The 17,503-nt window shown below is 44.2% G+C and overlaps 1 protein-coding gene across 1 annotated transcript in view; it reads right to left on the bottom strand.

Annotated features, from left to right (window-relative positions):
- Window positions 1-17,247, bottom strand: part of LAMB1 (laminin subunit beta 1) — a 76,055-nt gene extending 58,808 nt beyond the window's left edge. The window contains exons 1-6 of the mRNA XM_052638472.1: window positions 17,148-17,247; window positions 15,945-16,120; window positions 12,934-13,069; window positions 9,518-9,591; window positions 1,174-1,362; window positions 1,020-1,083 (exon numbers count right to left, since the gene is read on the bottom strand). Of these exons, the coding sequence (XP_052494432.1) occupies window positions 1,020-1,083; window positions 1,174-1,362; window positions 9,518-9,591; window positions 12,934-13,069; window positions 15,945-16,120; window positions 17,148-17,184 (676 nt within the window). The 5' untranslated portion in view covers window positions 17,185-17,247. The remainder of the gene's footprint in view (window positions 1-1,019; window positions 1,084-1,173; window positions 1,363-9,517; window positions 9,592-12,933; window positions 13,070-15,944; window positions 16,121-17,147) is intronic.
- Between the last annotated feature and the right edge of the window lie 256 nt (window positions 17,248-17,503).

Here is a 17,503-nt window from a genome sequence, read left to right on the forward strand (position 1 = left end):
GCCCACCACGCTCCTCTGTCCATGGGATTCTCCAGGCAAGAATACTGGAGTGGGTTGCCATTCCCTTCTCCAGAGGATCTTCCCAACCCAGGGTTTGAACCCAGGTCTCCTGCATTAAAGGCAGACTGTTTACTGACTGAACTGCCAGGGAAGCTAGCCTGTACCTTAAATATGCATGTGAGCTCAGTCATGTCTAACTCTTTGCAAACCCATGGGTTCCTCTATCTGTGGAATTTTCTAGGTAAGAATACTGGAGCAGGTTGCCATTTCCTTCTCCAGGGTCTCTTTCCAACCCAGGGATTGAACTCATGTCTCTTGTCTCCCTGCATTAGTAGGCAGATGGTTACTAGGTGAGTCACCAGGGAAGCCTTAATTATACATAGACATAATTATATATGTATACACATAATATATAGGATATATATTAATGTATCACACACACACATATCATACATGACTTTCCAGTTGGTACTAGTGGTAAAGAACCCGCCTACCAATTCAGGAGAACTTAAGAGCTTTGGGTTTGATCCCTGAGTCGGGAAGAAGAGGGCATGGCAATCCACTCCAGTATTCCTGTCTAGAGAATCCCATGGACAGAGCAGCCTGGTGGGTTATAGTCCACAGGGTTGCAAGGAGTTGGACATGACTGGAGAAACTTAGCACACATACATTATTTTTATATACATACATACATACATACATATATATATATATATATATATATAGAGAGAGAGAGAGAGAGAGAGAACAAAAAAGTAAATAAGGTATTATATGACCAGCATAATGGTTTGAGGACTTATGATATCAACCTTTTACTCTTATCAAAATATGTTCCTATCAGTGAGGACTTTGATTATTGCCAATTTCAAGAGCTTCTAGTAGAGTACTGCAGAGAAAGAAGGAAATGAAGAGGGTGGATTTAGCACTGAGTATTTAGATTCTGGGTAGCAGTGGTCTGGGTAAACTTTCTCCCATGATTGCTATTTTCCATCCAAGCTTTTATTTGAAAACAGGCTTACTCTGTATCCTTGGACTGTAAGGATCTTCTATTCTGAAAGCAGGATCTAAAGCACGAAATATCACCTAAAAATAGACATAAGAGTAATTGATATTTTTGCTACTATCAAAAACTGGATTTGTAAATAGCACAGAAAATAAAAAGTATAAACAAACCTCTCCTTCCGTTGAGGGCTCAATATCAGAATATCGGGAATCACAAATTATATCATCAACTTTCTTCATGGGGCCGGTGGAAATGCCGGGAAATGAGCTCTCACAGTCATAGGCAAAGTATCTGTATACACCCCAGGTTTTTCCAAAGTCGGACGACCGTTCTATCAGCATAGCAGCTGGACGGAATGTCTAAAGACAGGGTGGAAAAGACTCACTGCATGCTTTTATTGGTTATCTATATTTTTTTAAATCCCAGAGGAAAATATCACTCAACAGTGTGCCACAAACCCTGACTGCATGTGGCTGGTATTTCACTGTGGCTGGATTTCAAATACTTCAAGCTGTTCCACGGAGCCTCTTGCAGGAAAAGTGTCTCGCCTCTAAATATTGCACTTTCTCCCACCCTACTAGAGACTAGTAAGCTGTTTCTCTTTAGAAGCTGATTATAAACAGGCCTTAGTGCAGATAAGCTTCGGCGCATTGAGCCACCATGCCCATGGCGTGACCGCTGAGGCTGAGTGCTTGTTCCTTCATGCCGTCATTTAATCATTCAGTAGATGTGTGATGACAGCTACTCAGTACCAGACAGTGGTCTAAGTGCTGTACCTCGTCCAATAAGGTCCAGGAATGGGTAGAAATCATTTGCAAAAATATCCATCACACTCTATAGTAGAGTCACATGCAGTGTGTTTTGGAAAAACAAGGGGAAGGAATTACTAACGCAAGAAGCTAGAGAACCCTGAAATTCCAGCTACACACCCCAAAGTAACTGAAAGCAGGGACTCAGATGACTCTCATACATAAACATTCAGAGAAGCATTATTCATAATTACCAACAAGTAGAAATCACTCAAGTGTCCATCAATGAATAATGGATATACAAAAGCTGATACACATAAGCAAGGGACTATTATTATTCGGCAATAAATAGAATTGAAATTCAGATACTTCCTATGACATGGATGAACTTTGGAAACATTACTAGGTGTGGTCACTCACCTAGAACTAGACATCCTGGACTGTGAAGTCATGTGGGTCTTAGGAAACATTACTCCTATCAAAGCTAGTGGAGGTGATGGAATCCCAGCTAAGCTATTTAAAATCTTAAAAGATGATGCCGTTAAAGTGTTGCATGCAATATGCCAGCAAATTTGGAAAACTCAGCAATGGCCATGGGACTGGAAAAGGTCAGTTTTCATTCCAATCCCAAAGAAAGGCAGTGCCAAAGAAAGTTCAATTTACTGTACAACTGCATTCATTTCTCATGTTAGCAACATAATGCTCAAAATCCTTCAAGCTAGGCTTCAGCAGTATGTGAACAGAGAAATTCCAGATGTACAGGCTAGATTTAGAAAAGGTATAGGAACCAGAGCTCAAACTGTCAATACCTTATCATACAGAAAGCAAGGGAATTCCAGAAAAACATCTACTTCTGCTTCATTAACTACGCTAAAGCCTTTGATTTTGTAGATTACAGCAAACTGTGGAAAATTCTTCAAAAGATGGGAATACCAGACCACCTTACCTGTCTCCTGAGAAATCTGTGTGCAGATCAAGAAGCAACAGTTAGAACTGGACATGGTAAAATGGACTGGTTCAAAATTAGAAAAGGAGTACATCAAGGCTGTATATTGTCACCCTGCTTATTTAACTTATATGCAGTTTGTGATGCTAAATGCCAGGCTGAATGACTCACAAGCTGGAATTAAAATTGTGGGGAGAAATATCAACAACGTTAGATATGCAGATTGTTCCACTCTAGTGGCAGAAAGTGAAGAGGAACTAAAGAGCTTCCTGATGGGGATGAAAGAGGAGAGTAAAAAGCTGGCTTAGAACTCAACATTCAAAAACCTAAGATCATGGCATCTGGTCCCATCACTTCATGGCAAATAAATGTGGAAAAAGTGGAAACCGTGACTGATTTTATTTGCTTTGGCTCCAAAAATCACTGCAGATGGTATGTGCAGCCACAAAATTAAAAGATGTTTGCTCCTTGGAAGAAAAGCTATGATAAACCTAGACAGCATATTAAAAAGCAGAGACATCACTTTGCCAACAAAGGTCCATCTAGTCAAAGCTATGGGTTTTCCAGTAATCATGTATGGATGTGAGAGTTGGACTGTAAAAAAGGCTAAGCGCCAAAGAATTGGTGCTTTCAAACTGTCGTACTGGAGAAGACTTGAGAGTCCCTTGGACAGCAAGAGATCAAACCAGTCAATCCTAAAGGAAATCAACCTTCCATATTCACTGGAAGCACTGATGCTGAAGCACGAGTACTTTGGCCACCTGATATGAACAGCCAACTCATTGGAAAAGACCCTAATGTTGGGAAAGATTGATGGCAAGAGGAGAAGGGGGCGACAGTGAATAGATGGTTGGATGGCATCACCAACTCAGTGGACATGAGTTTGAGCAAACTCTGGGAAATAGTGGAGGACAGGGAAGCCTGGTGTGCTGCAGTCCATGGGGTCACAAAAAGTTGGACGTAGCTGCTGAACAATAACAAGGGTCTCTAAAAGGGTAATCATGGCAAATAGATGGGGAAATAGTGGAAACAGTGACAGACTTTATTTTCTTGGGCTCCAAAATCACTGCAGATGGTGACTGCAGCCATGAAATTAAAAGATACTTGCTTCTTGGAACAGAAGCTATGACCAAACTAGACAGCATATTAAAAAGCAGAGACATTACTTTGCCCACAAAGGTTCATCTAATCAAAGCTATGGTTTTTCCAGTAGTCATGTATGGATGTGAGAGTTGGACTATAAAGAAAGCTGAGCACCAAAGAATTGATGCTTTTGAACAGTGGTATTGGAGGAGACTCTTCAGAGTCCCTTGGACTGCAAGGATATCCAACCAGTCCATCCTAAAGGAAATCATTCCTGAATATTCATTGGAAGGACTGATGCTGAAGCTGAAACTTCAATACTTTGGCCACCTGATGTGAAGAACTGACTCATTTGAAAAGACCCTGATGCTGGGAAAGATTGAAGGCATGAGGAGAAGAGGAGGACAGAGGATGAGAGGGTTGGATGGCATCACCTACTCAATGGATGTGAGTTTGAGTAAGCTCCGGGAGTTGGCAACGTACAGGGAGGCCTGGTGTGCTGCAGTCCATGGGGTCACGAAGAGTCGGATATGACTGAGTGGCTGAACTGAACTGAAAGTAAAATGAGGTCATTGGAGTAGGCCCTAATCCCATACGACTGATGTCTTTGAAGAAGATATTAGGACATAGGGAGAAAGAAAGTCGTGTACAAAGCCAAGGAGAGAAAGAGGCCACAGAAGAAACCAACTCTACTGACACCTTCATCTCAGACTACATGCCTCCAGAACCCTGAGAAAATACATTTCTGTTGTCTAAGTTACCCAGTCTGTGCAGTTCGCTATGGCAGTCCTAGCACACTAACACACCTTCCCAGCACATCTGTCTGACAGATGAGGAAATGAGGGCTCAGAGTGATCACCTAGCTCGCCAGCTATTGGCAGAGAGACTTCGACTGAGGCTGAGTGAAGACCTATCATATCCAGGCTGAATGAAGACCTTTTCTGCCTCTCTGGTTACTGGTGTAATAGCAGCCTGAAAAATAGACGTCAGAAGGAGGAAAAGGACACGAACTCTGGGAACAAGCAGGACGGAGGTTTAGGAGGTTGTGGTAAACAGGGACAACTGGAAATATGAAATGAAACAAAATGAACACTAAAAATAAGCAAATGCGTCAACAGTGATGAATGAAAGGTAAGCTGACTCAGCAAACAGAATCTGAACAAAAGCACTTCTGAATTCCAACCAGTGCTTGACTCATAGAGAACAAAGTAGTGGTTACCAGTGGGGAGCAGGGGAGGGGCAATATAGAGGCTGGGGACTGGGAGGCACAAACTATTGGGTGTTAGATAGGTTTGAGGATGTATTGTACAACACAGGGAATATAGCCAATATTTTGTAATAACTGTTGCTGGAGAGTGACCTTTAAAAATTATATTAAAATGAAAATTTTTTTCAGAGAGATCAAATGCTGCAGGCCAAGATGACCAAGAACTTGAACAGGATCATAAAAAAAATAAATAAAAATAAAATCTGGGTGACAACTAAAGCGAAAATTAGTACATGCCCAGATCTCCTTGCACCTTCCTTAATAATCTTGACGGTCTTTCTCACTGATTAAAGGAGACAAGGATAAGGAAATGGCAAGTCATATTTTGATAGATTCTTTGACTTATGTATTTACTAGTTGTTCAGGCTTAATTTATTTTTTACCTGTTCAGAAATATAAGGAAATGATACTTTATATTAAACCTGAGAGAGTATTAGGCTAAGAATTTTAAAATAAAGGGGAGAAAACCCCAATAACTAACTGAACCACAGCAAACCCTCCCACAGGACACACCTCCTGGGTGGTGACACCTGGAGACAGACTAGCCTGATGTCTGTATGTTGCAAGGGAGCCTTACAGCCGTCCTGGCTGTGCTTCCTTATTCCTCCCTTCTGGAACCTTCCAAGTCCCAAAAGGCCAATTTCCTGTGAGGTTAGGAAGCTGCTGGAAACCAGGACAACGCATTTTACCTACAGAAGGGAAGTCTTTCTGTGCTGTTTGCTGAGTCATTGACCTTCTCAGGCCTCACACTGCTGCAGAGCTGTCTCTGAATTTATACTAAATAAAAAAGCTGTGAGCTTGGAAACGTCTGGCTATGTACAAAAACAGACTGTCAATATGCTAACTAGATTATGCAAGCCTAAGAAAATCCAATCCAGTTAGTAAGCATCTATCTCCCTGAAAACATTCTCATATAATCCAGCAGTCCCAAGCCTGGGCCTGTATCCAGACTGTAATTCGAAAAGATGTTCACATCAGCACTATTTATAATAACCAAGACATGGAGACAACCTAAATGTCCGTCTACAGACAAATGGATACAGATGTGGTACATATACACAATGCAAGGCTACTCAGCTGTAAAGAGTGGAAGAATGCCATTTTAGCAACACGGATGGACTAGAGGTTATCTTACTAAGTGAAACAGAGAAAGACAAATACCGTATCATATCACCTACACAGTAAGTCCCCTACATATGAACCTTCAAGTTCGGAATTTTCAAAGATGTGAACATGCTACTACCCAGACATCACTGGATCTGTTTTCTTCAAGAGAGTAGACAGAATCGGATCCAGCAAGCAGCCAGAACCTGTGCCATCAACATCAGGCGTGGGTGAAATCCCAGCTTGCCCTCCGTCCTCCTTGTTGACGACCCTTTAGCTCTACCATCTCCCACCTCCTTTCCCTCCTCCAGTTGGTAACTCTTCTCTGTTCCCTTGATGCCAGCCCCTAGAGCTCAACTGTCGTACTGCACTGCTGTACTTGCCAAAGTATTGTAAAATTAAAAATGTTTTCTTTATTTTTTGTGTTGGCTTGTTTTTTATGTATCATTTGTGTGAAAAGTATGATAAACCAATTACAGCACAGTATGACACAGCTGATTGTGTTAGTTAGGTACCTAGGCTAACTTTGTTGGTCTTACGAATAAATTGGACCTATGAACTCTCAAAACAGATCTTGTTGGTACATATGTGACTTACTGTATGGAATTTAAAATATGACACAAATGAACATATCTATGAAACAGACTCACAGAGACAGAGAACAGACTTTCGGATGCCAAGGCGGGAGGGATAAATTGGGAGTTTGGGATTAGCAGATGTAGCTCCTATGTGGGCTTCCCTCGTAGCTCAGACAGTAAAGAATCTACCTGCAATGTAGGAGACTCAGGTTCGATCGCTGGGTTGGGAAGATCCCCTGGAGAAGGGAATGGTAACCCACACCAGTATTCTTGCCCGGAGAATCCCATGGACAGTGAAGCCTGGCAGTCCATAGTCTATGAGGTCACAAAGAGTCAGACACAACTAAGTCTGTCACACTTCCTGGTGGCTCAGAAGGTAAAGAATCTGCCTACAGTGCAGAAGACCCAGGTTCAATCCCTGGGTCAGGAAGCTGCCAGTGGAAAAGGGAAATGCTACCCAGATAAATAAGGTTCTACTCTATAGCACTGGGAACTATATTCAATATTCTGCAATAAACCATAATGGAAAAGAATATGAAAAAGAATGTGCATATATATACCTGAGTCATTTGTTGTATAGCACAACACTGTAAATCAACTATAGCTGAATAAAATAAATTTTAAAAAGGAATAAACACACTCTTCATCCTCATCCCCTTCCTGTCCTCACCACTCTTAATGGTATCAGCAGCCTCCAGGTTCCCCAGCTCGGACATCTCAGGAATCTTTGATTCATCCCTTTCCTAACCCTGCCTTCTGCTGTTCTGCTTCTAATCTTTCTCCAGTTCATATTTTAACCTTTGACTCCCTTAGGAAACAGAGGCTCCTCCTCTGGGTAATGACTCTCAAAGTTAGCAGTTGCAGAGGGTAGCAGAGTATGGCAGCAAGGGGTGATGTATGATTAGAAAAAGCTCTCCACGTCAGACTGCCAGGACGCCAGTTGCAGGAGGTGACTCCCTCCTAGTTGAGAACCACAGCCCTGCCTAAGTCAGCTCCCCCTTACCGCGGATCTTGAGAGCCCCCTGCCCCTATGCCTTCTCTTCTCCATGCCCCAGGCTCTCCTTTGCTTTTCCTCTTGGCTCCCTCATTTCCTGAAACACAGGTCTCATTTCCTGTCCATGGCTCCCCATCTGCAGTAAAGTTCACACTCCCCAGGAAGGAAGCAAGGTCCTTCTGGCTATAGTCTTACTTCCTGTTGGTCCCCTCACTAGCCCAAGTGTAGACATTCAAGCCATGTCTACATAGTACGTGCTGAACAAACTCTGTCCAAACTGTCCCACTGAGACAGAGAGAGAAGGCCTTTTCCTCTGTCAAGAAGGCCTTTTCTTCTACCTCTTCCTCCTAAAATCCTGCTCACTCTTCCTGACCCAGGTCAAGCGCAGTCACAGTCCTTTCCTTGTAAAGCTTTCTCCTTTATTCCAGGCTAAAATGAATCTCCCCATCCTCCATGCTGATGTACATTGTCTGAACTTCTGCTATAGCAGTGAGCACATCTTGCCTTGTATCAAGTTATTTGCAAGTACACCTTCTTCCCTCGGGCTTCCCAGGTGGCACTAGTGGTAAAGAATCCACCTGCCAACTCAGGAAAAACGGGTTCAATCCCTGGGTTGGGAAGAGTCTCCTGAAAGCGGGCAGGGCAACGCACTCCAGTATTCTTGCCTGGAAAATTCCATGGACAGAGGGTTCAATCCTCAGCCTGATGGGCTACAGTCCATGGGGATGCAAACAGTCGGACACAACTGAGCAACTGAACAACAACATGCAGACAACATCTGAGGCTGAGTCTTAATTCTAACTGCCAGGTTGAGCTCCTGGCCAATGAAGGAACAAAGTGATTTAGGGGAAGTCCTCCTGCACCTCACAGGAGCAGGTGTCACAGTGTAAACCTTCCCCCTACCCTTTCTCCAAGCAGCAAGAGTGGGTTCCTGGGGAGAAGCGAGGCGATGAACCCAGGCCTGGGGACAGCCCAGCATCTCTCCTAGACACATTTGACCCTAGGCCTCCCAGGCTCACGCAGAGGATACAAGCAAGACTTTAGTGGTTACCTGCCCACATGGTAAATCAAATCTACCATGGGCACCTTTTCCAAAACCTGCAAGGGTAGAGATAAGGCCCCCATGCCCAACAGAAAACAATTCAAAAGTGATTTTAAACTGAGAAGCAATAAGTAAATTATGGGTTTTGTGTGCACCAACATGTACTTTAAGCCATATGAAGCCTGTCATTTCCAGGCAGCTGCTTAAGAAGAAACAAAGAGACTTTGTATAGAGCCATTCCTTTGTCCTGGAGTCATTTTACATCTCTCAAAGAAAAAGGATGGGAAAAACATCCACACTGAAGAAAGCAGGCACATTTCTTAAAGAACTGTAAAACCGTTCCCACAAATTTTGCAAAACCTTGAAAACTAAAGATAACACACTTCCTTTCCAGTTACCAAAGTCAGCATTAAAATATCAACCCAAGGGAGCAGGGATTTACTCTCCAGATGTTTTACTGTGGTTTGGGAGTGAGTCAAAGCTGTCTCTCTCCATGGGGAAATTAACAGATATCTAATTAAAAGTTTACAGTCGAATCATAGGACAGTGCCTCTCTCTGCTTATTGCCACAAAGACAGAGTATCTGTTAAGTGTAGTTATCCGTGCCCATGTTTAAAAGCTGCTCAATTATCCTAATTTATAGCAACAATAATGTTTAGGTTCCCACTTAGGCCAACTCACAATAGCCATCCATTCTGAAAGGCGGAATTACACAATGCTCTCATTTCTGAAAAAAAGAGGGATTCCTTACCTTGAAGGTCATGATGAGATGAGTGAAATGAAATTCTGCTTCCAAATCCAGTTGGATAGTGACATTCTCCACGCCTATAGGATATTTTTTAAAAAGACAAAAGGAAATCACAAGGTAAATAAGAACATCTGTGAACAATGGAGTCTATTCTCTTCAACTATCTTTATGCTCCTCATGGAAATTCTCTCTGCAGTCCACCTTAATCTGAAGCTAAGATAATAACAATAACCCCCTGGCTTGATTGAGGTGATAAAGCACATCTCAGAATGACTCTTCAGTTGGTCACAAATCATTCTGGAGTTCAACGTATTGAATGTGCTCCCTGGAACAAGACATCTGGCGGAATGCCTTTAGTTGCTGTCAAGAAAGACATCCTTTGCTTAGTGAAAACTGAAAAGTCTTTCCAACTCTCTAAGCCAAGGGACTCTCAAAGGGGAAATGAGAGGGGGCATTTCCTGTGCACAGTAGGGGTTCAGCTCTGCAGTCTAAAGCACAGGGACACAATCCAGTCTAAACACAAATATTCCTTTTTGTTTCTATGCAGCAGCAAAGAAAACAGGAGTCCACCACGAATGTGAGTTACGCTCCAATTTAGAAAAACCTATCCCTGATGGAGAAGTCTTTGGGTGCATTGCCACAATGGAGAAATAATGCCAAAGAGACAAAGAATGGGTCAAATAAATAAACTGCCCCAGAACAAATACTAACATCTTCCCTTTCAGGGGAAAGCCTGAACAAACAAATGAGCCTTTGCACTATGCCCTGGGGGTCAAGTCGTCCCACGTTAAAAGGCTAAAAAGGCCACTGGAATTCCAGGGATGGACAGCACCTCCTCCACAATCCCCTGGGCCCTCGGGCCTGCCTGTTTGGTGAAGGAGACCTTTCCACAGTTTCCTGTGCTCGAGAGAGCTTTGGGGGGTTCAGCTTCCGGAGCAAGAGAAGTCTTAAATGCAGAAAGACAGGAATGTGTCAGAATGAATCATGTCACAGGCTGGTGTATTTTCAGGAAATCAGTAAGACTTTTGAAATAAACTCTCCCACTGGAAAACAGCCAAGTCAATTGGGGGTGGGGGTGGGGGAGGGAGGGAAAGTAGTCACTGGAACGGATATGAGTTAGTTGGAATGTTAAAGAAAAACAGTATCGTCATGCTAACTAACCTTATCTAACTTCTGAGAAAGAACCATATTGCAAACCTTATCTAACTTCTGAAAAAGAGCCATATTACAAACCGACTCTCGAGGTTTCTTTCTGAGCAACATGTTAGCTAAGCAACTGTCTGTCTCTCCCTTCCCAGGCTTTTAAGTACCTGAACTATTTGTTTAAAATGAAGAGATAACGAAATAATGTAAAGTCAGAGCAAGACTAGGACCAGTTCTGTAACATAAGAATGTATCTGCCGATGTGGGTTTGAAAAGCACATTCCATTTTAGATTCCTAACCTGATAGAGTGCTACAGGTTTTTTTTTTAAATATGGGAAGAAAAATCCATGGAGAAAAGAACCAAGATCATTCTTTTTTGGTGTATGGTGTATGGTCAGACCTGGGAATAAAGCATGAAGGCTAAGTTAAAAGCAGCTGCACATTCCAAGCCCGTTTCTGGGCCTGAGCACTGGTAATTTAATGCATCATGTAAAGCTCAACTTGGATAAAACACACAGAAAATAGATAAAAATCACATTCATCAAGAAACTCCTCAATTGCGACCTATCAGACAGCAGAGAGATGATAGGAGACAGTCACAATCCGCCTGACTTTCTAAAGAGGAAGTTCCATCCATCTAATCCTATCTAATCTCTTATAACAGTGACAGAGCTCTAAAGCCCCTTGGTTTGAAAATCCCTTCCTTCAGGACTTTGTCCTCTCTTGTCCCACAAACTCAGAGTTGTGGAAATGATTAACACCTGACGTAACCAGAATTTGGTGAACTATTTTACTGTCTATCAACTTGACACTGATGTTGAGGCACCCTTTTGTCTCTTTTTGGCCGCACCACACTGCACCTAGTTAGCAGGGATGTTAGTTCCCTGACTAGGGACTGAACCCTGTGCCATCAGCAGTGAAACCATGGAATCCTAACCACTGGACTGCCAGGGAATTCCCAAGGCATCCTCCTAACTGTCTTCCGGTCTCACTGGAAAAATGTGGACAGTGAGGTAGGTCCCACATTTGTAGTCAGATCTATGCCATTTCACAAGTCCCCTGTGACTCAAGTGCAGATTTACAGAAACTTCTCTTTTACCCTGAACTCTCAACTCAGATACCCTCCTATAAGAATTAACAAGGCTTTAACTGATCAATTGCTTTCTGACATCTAGTCTTTCTCAATCAAGCTGATAACCAATGGGGTCCCAAAGCTTACCAATGAATAATCAGCCTTCCCTAGAAATCAATAGTAGAAAGCATGTATAATTTCATAATCAATTAGAAATAAGTCTGTGAAGAGACTTCCTCCTGGGAATTCCCTGGCGGTCCAGTGGTTAGGACTCCATGCTTCTGCTGCAGGGGGGCCCAGGTTTGATCCCTGGTTGAGAACTAGGATCTTTCTTGAAAGCCTTGTGGCGCAAAAAAATGCTTCCTCTTTACAGACTGATAAATAACTGCAAAGCACCTCAAAGCTTCCTGGGCATAGAACACATAATAAAGGGATCTAGTAGTGCCCAGGCTTCCTCTGGCCAAGCTTAGATTCACTTCTTTGAGAGTCCTTTCTAATAAATGCTTTTTAAAAAAAGATACAAAGTTAACTCATTATTAACAACACATTAACTCTACTGTTAGTCCCCAAATTTCAGCATTTGACTTGGAAACGAATGCAAAACTAAGTTGAGCTTAGTTGCATCACAATAGTAACATCATATTGGATGAATTTATTAAATCCCAACCCAAATGGCAAAGAAAGGAAAAAGGGTTGGATTCACACACTCATTAGAAAAGTTGACTTAGGGTCGTCATCCATGTTGAGTGTCTGAGAAATTATGTCTAGTGTGTATTCATGGTACTAACTGTTCTCTAGATGGAAGGAAGGTGGTGGGCGCTGATTTTGCTCTTTCTTTTGGGATTGATCAAAATGAAAGATGGCTGTTTTGGGGAAGGATAACGGCCTGAGTTGGGCAAGGTCTTCCCATGCCCTCCCCAGACTGCCCCAGCACATTGCCACACTCCCCAAGGGCCCCTCAGGATGAAGACTATGAAATCCTCCTTTGGTCTCACATAAGACTTCTTTCTTACAGGAAGTGCATACTTCAAGAAGAAGGATCAGATTTTACCAAGAGAAGTCAGTGCTCTGGGCAGTAAATCTGTCGAAGGCCATAATTCCAGGAAAGAGAAACCAATCATAATTACAAACACCCAGGCACCTGTAAACACTTTCCAGGTAACCAATCACACTCCATGGAAGTTATTCCCACACCACACATACCATTTTCGGATTGCCACCAGATCTTAAGGCGGTTTGGAGCAAATGTCGTGACCACATTTTCAATGAGATGACTGTCAGGGTTGAGGGTTTCATGATAAGGATCTTGTGAATTGCATATGAAGCATTTTTTGTCCTCCTGAAAGCAAAAATAGTTTCACGAGTCTGGGAAGCAATCACACACTCACATGCACACCAAAAATCAAGCCCACAATACAAAAATAAAACCTACTCTCTCCAAGAAAAACAAATGTGCCAAAATTATTTAAATGACCTAGCACATGTCTTTCACTTTTTAACTTAACGGAGTATGATATACTCCTGAAATTTTCCTCTTCTCTTGCAAATTCAAGGTCAAAAGTAAAAGAAGCCATTGTTTCCACAAGCTATTAATTTAATCAAAATGAAATTTCTAGGCTTAAGCCTTAATCTCAATGAATAGCTGGAAAAGCTTACTCTTGAGGCAAAATGCAGAGGAGGTTTTAGAGAATTTTTGCTGACATAAAGCAAACTGAAAATAAAAAGAGAACAATTCAACTGGCCTGATTTTCCAAAACCTATATAAGGCAGAAACCAAGTATTAGTCAGATATATTTAAAAAGCTTTAGGAACTACAGATCAAGACATCTTAGCTTCTCCCCTGCCCCGACCGTGATTTCATGGTAGCAGCGTGCAGGCTAGCTCACAAACTGCTCAGAATATCCAGGAAGGGGACACCAGGCTGTCCTGTCAAGTTGGGAGCACTGAAAACTGGGACCAAGTCAAAGAATGCCAAGGACCTGAACTGAAAAATCTACCACTAGTTTCCGTTTTAGAGCGGCTTTGAGCTTTTGGCTTAACATTTTCCTTCTACCTAAAACGTGAGTCACGGCCAAAACAGCCTTCTTTGCACTCCATCATGGTGAACTGTAAACAGCAGCATCACTTAATTAATGGTTCCCTTTTCCACATGAGGCTGGGCTCTCTACCCGTTTTTCTGAAATTAATTAATTCTGAAAATGATGCCGAGGCAGAAATCTGTTGAGACCCCACACACATCTTACAAACAACATTAACACATTATCCACCTATGGATTTTTGCAGAAAGTAATGCCTGTGGTTGGCAATTTGTTAAGTAAGTGAATACTGAAACACTCCAGTCAACCATGTTTTGGTAATGAGGGATGGATTAATATGTCTCTGGTCCTCCGGTCAGCAAGTTGTTAAGCAAAGGTGATATCCTTGTAAGGACAGTATCACCCGACGATACTACATTTGTATGTATTTAGCTAGCCATTAGTTATCACCTTCCTCCCAAAGGGCTTTTTAAGACTGGCAAGATATACTAACGAAAAAACAGAAACCAGAAGTCAGGAATGCAGGGGAACCCTGGACACAATACTTCTGATTCCTGCCTCAAGTTTTCCACCTGTTCAATGTTTGGGAGAATTACACGCCCAGTTCCTTTCTTTAGGCTCTGTATCTGAAGCATAGCATGCCTCCGTGTGTGCTCGGTCATGTCTGACTCTTTGCAACCCCATGGACTATATAGCCTGCCAGGTTTCTCTATCCATGGGATTTTCCAGGCAAGAATACTGGAGTGAGTTGCCGTTTCCTCCTCCCGGGGATCTTCCCGACCCAGGTATCGAATCCGTGTCTCCTGCACTTAAGAAGGATTCTTTACCACTGAGCCACTGGGAAGCCCTGATATCTGAAGAGTGCCCCACAATTTCATGGCTAATCATATAAACTAGAGAGTCTGGCTCTACTCGCTTTTAGACCAACAGTCCAATTCTCATTCTGGTCAAAGCCATTTTCAGGATCTGGTGATTCATTTACAGGATGTCCTGGCCTTGGAGGTAAATGTTAGCATAATATTTTAGGTGAAACTTACATGCTAATGTTAAAAAAGGTAACATCAACTGCCTTTGGTGACTTGTAGTCAAGGAAACTAATACCAGAGAACAATTACCAGAACTTTAAAAAAGTGTAATTACAGCCTCCCTTCTAATCAGGAGGAAGAAGTCTAGACATCTCTGTATAAACCTGGAAGCAAATAAGTGGAATCCACTTCACCACATTCCTTCGGTTTAATTTATCAGGTTTTCAGAATGGGCTCTCTATTTTTTAAAAGTGTCTCCATTTGAAGCCATCTGCATGCAAACCACACAATATCCTGCCCCACTCCTGAAGGGCAGATCTACATGTAGGGAGAGTGACCAAATTTAGAGCAATTGACTTGGAACTTGCCCTGTACAGGAGACTAAACTCGTATGCTTGCTTTAGAGGCCAGAGATATCAGTCTCTTAAAAAAATGAAGGAAATGGATTCTGATTCTGGGTAGTTTATGCTTTGTACCTTCTTTCAAAATTAGTCTTATTAAAAACGTGACCTTTGAAATCTACGATCTGGATCCACTTTTAGAAACAGAAAACACTCTGAAATTTCATTTTGGTCCTCCTCTATCAGGGTACCATGGCAACCAGGGCATTTTGAAAAAGCAAGCATCTGATCCTGATAGCTAATGGAGGTGGATGGGAGCAGCACCAAATGAGGAGAGAAAAACATTGGAGTGCTTTTCTCCATGATTGGAGTGACCTTGCAAGGTACTTGTTAGGGCTGGAATACCCTTTACCCAAGTGAAAGACTTGGGGAAAACCCAAGATCACCACTCAGTATATAAAAAACGAAGAGGACAAACCACCTTTTACACACATTTTCCAAAAGGGAAAGATTGAAAAACAAAATTAAAAAAAAAAAAAATGGGCTTTTGGAGACCCTGGGTCAAGGCTTTCGCACGTGCCCCAAGATCTGTCTGCAGCTCTGCCTTTCTATACAGTGGTGGCAGGAAATGTTTGGCGGATGCAACTGTGCAAACTGAGATGAGGCAAAGGGGTGAGCTACCAGCCTGATCCCGGGACTCCCTGACTGCTGAGCTTCCTATCTGGATAGCTGGCAGGATACGGGGTCCCCCAGGCCTTCCCCTTCGGTGGGGACTGGAAGAGGTGTGCGGGGAGCCATCTCTCTGCCCTCACCTGGAGGTGGCTGACGATACAGTAAGGCTCGGGTTTGTGCAGCCCGCAGGTCGAGGTCACCGAGAGCTTCTGCGCTCTGCCGATGAGAAGGTCGCCTGTGGCCGGGTAACAGCTGCCCTCCGCGCAGCCGTAGCTGAAATCGGGTTCTTGAGCGCTCACTCCAACACCGCACAGGGCTGTGGAAGGCGCCGGCGGACAGCGTAGGGCAGAAGCAGGGAGCGGGCCCAGGCAAAGAGAATAAGCAGGGGGCGGAGACAGAGTAGATTGGGGGAGAAAAAGCAAGATACACAGGAAAGAGACACAATGGAGTGAGGCCGGGAAGGCAGAACGTGGAGAGGAGGATTCAGAAAGAAACAGATACAGCAGGTTTGTCCAGGAACTGAGAGAATCACTCCTAGGAAGCCCACCTACCCTCGCGCCCACCCTGATCAGCCCTGGGAAGCAGCTCCGGTCACTTCGAGGTTCCTGGACTCGGGCGCAGGGAGGCAGGCGGCCGAACGCCGCACACCCACTTGTCTGTGAACTCGCACGCACACGGTAGCCTGCGCATCCCTGGGTGACAGCGCAAGTGTGTGCGTGCAAATCTGTAAGCGTGGGGACGCGTGACTGTGTGTCCCCAGACTCGGAGGTCGCCTACGCTTCGCCGGGGACGGGGGACCATGGGGTTCGCGGGGAACATCACAGTCCCGAACAAGGGGCGAGGGGTCAATCCCTGAGGCTTTGGGCTGGCTTCAGCGATTCGTCATTCCAGGGGAAGCTCCCGATCTAGCTGTTTCTGGCGCCATCCGGGGGCAAACAGCGATGGGTAATTAAAGCCACATGGCCCCAATTTGTTCCCAGGATGAAGCCTGCACTCAGCTTAGGCACTATCCCGGATGGGCTTCTGAGGAGCCTTCGCAGCTAGCCCACTACCCCATGAAGCCTGACCCCAGAGATGGAGAGACCCGCCGAAAAAGGGCCGGAGATGCAAAGCCCAGAGCGGGAGCTGCGGGAGCACCCGGAGCTCTGGGCACAAACACCCCAGGATGCAGTCCCCGGCCACCACCGAGGGCGCTGGCGATTAATCCCAACGCAGATTTCTATCAAGTCCCTCTCCCCACAGGCTTCCCCCAAAGCTGAGTCCAACGGTTTGGCTTATTCTTTCTGCAAGTCCAAGCCCACCCCTTCACACACACACCCCGTGCCCCCTTTCCTCCGAATTACCTAAGAAACTGAACGCGAACACCTGGAGCCGCCCCATGTCCGTCCCTGCAGCCCAGGGGACACGGCCACCGAGCCGCCGGCTGTTTTTCCCAGTCTTCTTTTCTAGAGAGGTGGAGAGAAAAAAGGCAAATATTCAGAGAAGAGGGGGCCCTCGCATTTCCTGCCGCTCCCACGGAAGCGAAGGGTGGGAGGGTAACCTCGCGCCGCCACTGTGTCCGGCTCACCCGGCGGGACGAGCGCTCTCCCGGCGCCTGGCAGCCCCCGAGCCCAAAGAAGGGAATTAGAAAGTTTCGCCCTGGGAGGAACCAAGGGAGGCGCCTCTGCTCATGCGCACACGGGGAGTCAGGGCGGAGGGG

Source organism: Budorcas taxicolor, chromosome 4 (assembly GCF_023091745.1).
Source record: "Budorcas taxicolor isolate Tak-1 chromosome 4, Takin1.1, whole genome shotgun sequence".
NCBI classification, from domain to species: domain Eukaryota; kingdom Metazoa; phylum Chordata; class Mammalia; order Artiodactyla; family Bovidae; genus Budorcas; species Budorcas taxicolor.